Raw genomic sequence first — 3454 nt, forward strand, 5'->3', positions numbered from 1 at the left:
GAATTTTCCATGAATGTAATGAATTTTTATTTCAAGGCTTCTGTCATAATTAGTATTACTAATACATTAATAGTATTTATAAAAACTTGTTAATTTTTCTATTTTAAAAAATAAATAAATAAAAAAAAGAATCCTGAAGTCATTCAGAGTCCACTTGAGAGAAATACATTTATCTTTATTTGGAAACAAATATAAAAAGCACAACAAATGCCAGACCCACTTGTGAACCACATGGCACATGGTCTTTCTGAAAAACTAGCGTCTGTCAGCATTATGTATCTAATAGATCACTCTTACGCAGACACACAAACACACACCCAGCCACACACACACACATACACACCCAGCCACACACACACACACCCAGCCACACACACACACACACCCAGCCACACACACACACACACACACACACACACACACACACACACATAAACCACTCAGCTAAAACACAATGTGCATTGTAATGACGACCGTCACTCCCAACACTAAAGCTTAGTGTGCTGTGGCAATAACTGTCCTCAGTAAGGACAAGTTTAAAATAGAGCAGTCTCACCTTAACACATTGTAAAGCAATATCTAGTAGTAAAATGAAATAGAAACAGGCACCAAAATGGCAAATACTGATCTGGTCTGCACATTAAAGACACATTTCTTGCTTATGTGAGTTTCAATATTTTTTTAAACATGGATTTAAGCTAACCACAGCTTTTCACCAGAGAGTTTGCGCAAACACTAATGCACGGATAGGCTGTGCACATCGGTAAAATTCACACCAGTCCGTTTCTGAATCAGCAAAAATTGTTGAATGATATGCACAACATCAGACACACCCTATTAAAGCACATTGCATTTAGAGAGACAGAGTGAGAGATAGATAGAGAGAGAGAGAAACTCGTCAAAGTGCTCGTTCAGATGCCCAAGGAGGGTGGTTGGTAGTTACACTGATTGACATTTAGCTTAATAACAGCGAGGCCAGTTTTGTTTTTTAACTGGCAGCTCTGTAAACACACTGAATCATAAGGCTGAAAGCTCAGGTTCTTGCTCAAAAAGAACTCTGAAGGTTCCACAGTCCATAAACCAAAGCACTTTTTAATCCCACCAAGGTAGTATACTAATAAATTCAGTTAATGAATAAAAAGATTGAAAGAAATGAAAAATAATAATGATAGTAGTGGACATGACATGACATGGACATGAGATAAGTCAGCCAAACAGCTCACTCAAACAGCCTGTCTCGGGTAACTGACTAGTTTAGTTATTGATGTGTCATCGCTAATACTTAGAAGAGCTAGATATGACATCACTTATCAGCTGTGGAGAAATGTGAGGTATTGTGCTGGCAGTGAAACATTCTTTAAAAAACGGATGGAAGAAATGAGAGGTGGGATTTTTAAAAAGGACACATCATGCCACCAAACACACAATGCCAGTGCGGTAAAGCAGTACCACAGTCTCCTCTGTGTTGAAGAGGGTGAAGTAGGCATTGCATGGCACCGTGGCCGAGGTTTGGTCTCTCAGGCGATGCGGTAGTCAAAAGTGTCTTTCTCCATATAGTCTGTCCATGTGGAGGAAGGCATGCTGCTGTAGGGGTCCAGCAGGATGCGAAAGCAACGCACGATCAGCAGGCCCAGGAAGATGAAGAGGAGCAACACAAAGACGAAAGCTGCCTTCTGCTCCAGGGTTAGGAAAGGGATGGGCTGATTGGCCCCAGACGCAGACAGCGTGCTGCTGTGGAGATGCTCTGCCATCCTCAGCCTCGCACTGGCAACTCCACAACCACCAGCCTCCCTCAGCACGGGCTCATCACGCTGAGCCTCAGATTCAACAAGTCTCCTGTTTACAGCAATGTTACATTCTATTAGCTTGAGTTCATTTAAGATGAAACAAAATAATATTGCAAAAACAGTGCCAAATATGGAAGGGTTCCCATTTTTGAGGATGAAAATTCTAGAACAATGGTATAATTAAGAGCAAAGCATTTATAAAGATTTATACTATATTTCATCAGCTTGACAGAAGAAGTTAGACCTAAACAACATCTGCTATAGATGCAATTATATTTTTTAGATCCTTTTTTTTTTAAACTGAACACACATGGCTTCTTAGTCAATGTAAAATAGCTGCTTATATAATTTCAAAATTCACCATGCGCTTCAGGTGGTCATTAACATGGACCCTATGAATTACCAGCATTCATAATAAACACATATGACAGTAATGGGATTTTTATCCATGAATAATTTGACCATATCGCCATCGTTCTTATATATCTATAAAGCATTCCGACCATTTCAAACTGCCTGATTTCAGTGGAATGGCTTGAAAAGAGCAACATGCGATTTTGGTGTCATTCTGTTGAAATATTCATTCCCTGCTCGTCAGTGACCCTGCAATGGTACAATTCTTTGATGTGAGTCCCCAGTAACAAAAATAACAGACATGGCACTCCCTGTCATATTTCGTGTTATCGTTATTTAGGAACATTTAGAATGTGCTACATATGTAACTCTCAAACTCATTGACATCCCCTATCACAGGATCAAGAGTCTCAATGTAATGCCACATGCAGTCATGACTATACATGTTTACACAGCACAAAATTAAAGTGTAAATGACACCCATGTGTCTTCATGTCTGTGTTGAGAGAATTTAATGCAACATGCTTTAACATGCGGCTCCCTTCTGTACACCTTCTGACCAAATAAATGTGCTTTACTATATATTCTGTCAGCTATGAGCTTGAATTAGACTTAAAAATATATAGAGCTGTATGGATGTGAGCTCCATGTTCTATTCCACTAGCAGTTTGGAGTGCGAACGTAAGAATCACTCACTTACCTGTTGTGGAGGAGCAGCTAAAAAAGATCCGTCAGATGCAGGCAGCAGATGGACACTGAAAATAAACGAAGAGATGCTGTTTTTCCATTATGGCTGCCTCCCTGAAGCCATACGTCTTCTCAACTTTTTAACCCCAACCCTCGATTCATTCAGGAATCAAAATAATAGCTTCTCTTCCTTGCATGCACCCCTGGCTTTTGTTGTCCAACTCCCTCTCCCCTAGCAGATGAGTATGTGGTGGTGTCACATCACCCATAGCAACCAGTTGCCATAGCAATTCCTCCAAGTGTGTTCAGCGAATGCTGGGCGAGCGAGAGCGATGTGTGATCCAACTGAGGCTCTCTGCAAATCACTGTTTCACTGGAGCATGAAGATTCAATAAGGGCTTAGAGATGTGTCATATCAACATGTGCTAAATATAGTCATTTTCAACTTTAGCCTTGACCACATTAATTATACATTTCTGTTTGGTCTCTGGCACACGTTTGTAGCAGTAGTACTCAGAGGGAATCTCATCTCTTTCACTCTTGGCCAAAATTGGAAACTGCTACATGGTTCACGAATTTGCAACATTTAAGCATCTGATGCATAGAATTACATGCATGTCTAAACA

General features: G+C 40.2%; 1 protein-coding gene across 1 annotated transcript; it reads right to left on the reverse strand.

Annotated features, from left to right (window-relative positions):
• Positions 1 to 358: 358 nt before the first annotated feature.
• LOC136708109 (cortexin-2) lies at positions 359 to 3075 on the reverse strand. The gene is made up of 2 exons (XM_066682393.1): positions 2842 to 3075; positions 359 to 1836 (listed from the first exon to the last, which is right to left on the reverse strand). Exon 2 carries the CDS (start codon positions 1749 to 1751, stop codon positions 1518 to 1520), a length of 234 nt encoding a protein of 77 aa, XP_066538490.1. The 5' UTR covers positions 1752 to 1836; positions 2842 to 3075; the 3' UTR covers positions 359 to 1517.
• Positions 3076 to 3454: the final 379 nt, after the last annotated feature.

The sequence above is a fragment of the Hoplias malabaricus genome, chromosome 10 (genome assembly GCF_029633855.1).
Source record: "Hoplias malabaricus isolate fHopMal1 chromosome 10, fHopMal1.hap1, whole genome shotgun sequence".
NCBI classification, from domain to species: domain Eukaryota; kingdom Metazoa; phylum Chordata; class Actinopteri; order Characiformes; family Erythrinidae; genus Hoplias; species Hoplias malabaricus.

Excerpts from the sequence above, each read along its gene's own strand:
- LOC136708109 (XM_066682393.1), bottom strand. The coding sequence starts at position 1,751 with ATGGCAGAGCATCTCCACAGCAGCACGCTGTCTGCGTCTGGGGCCAAT.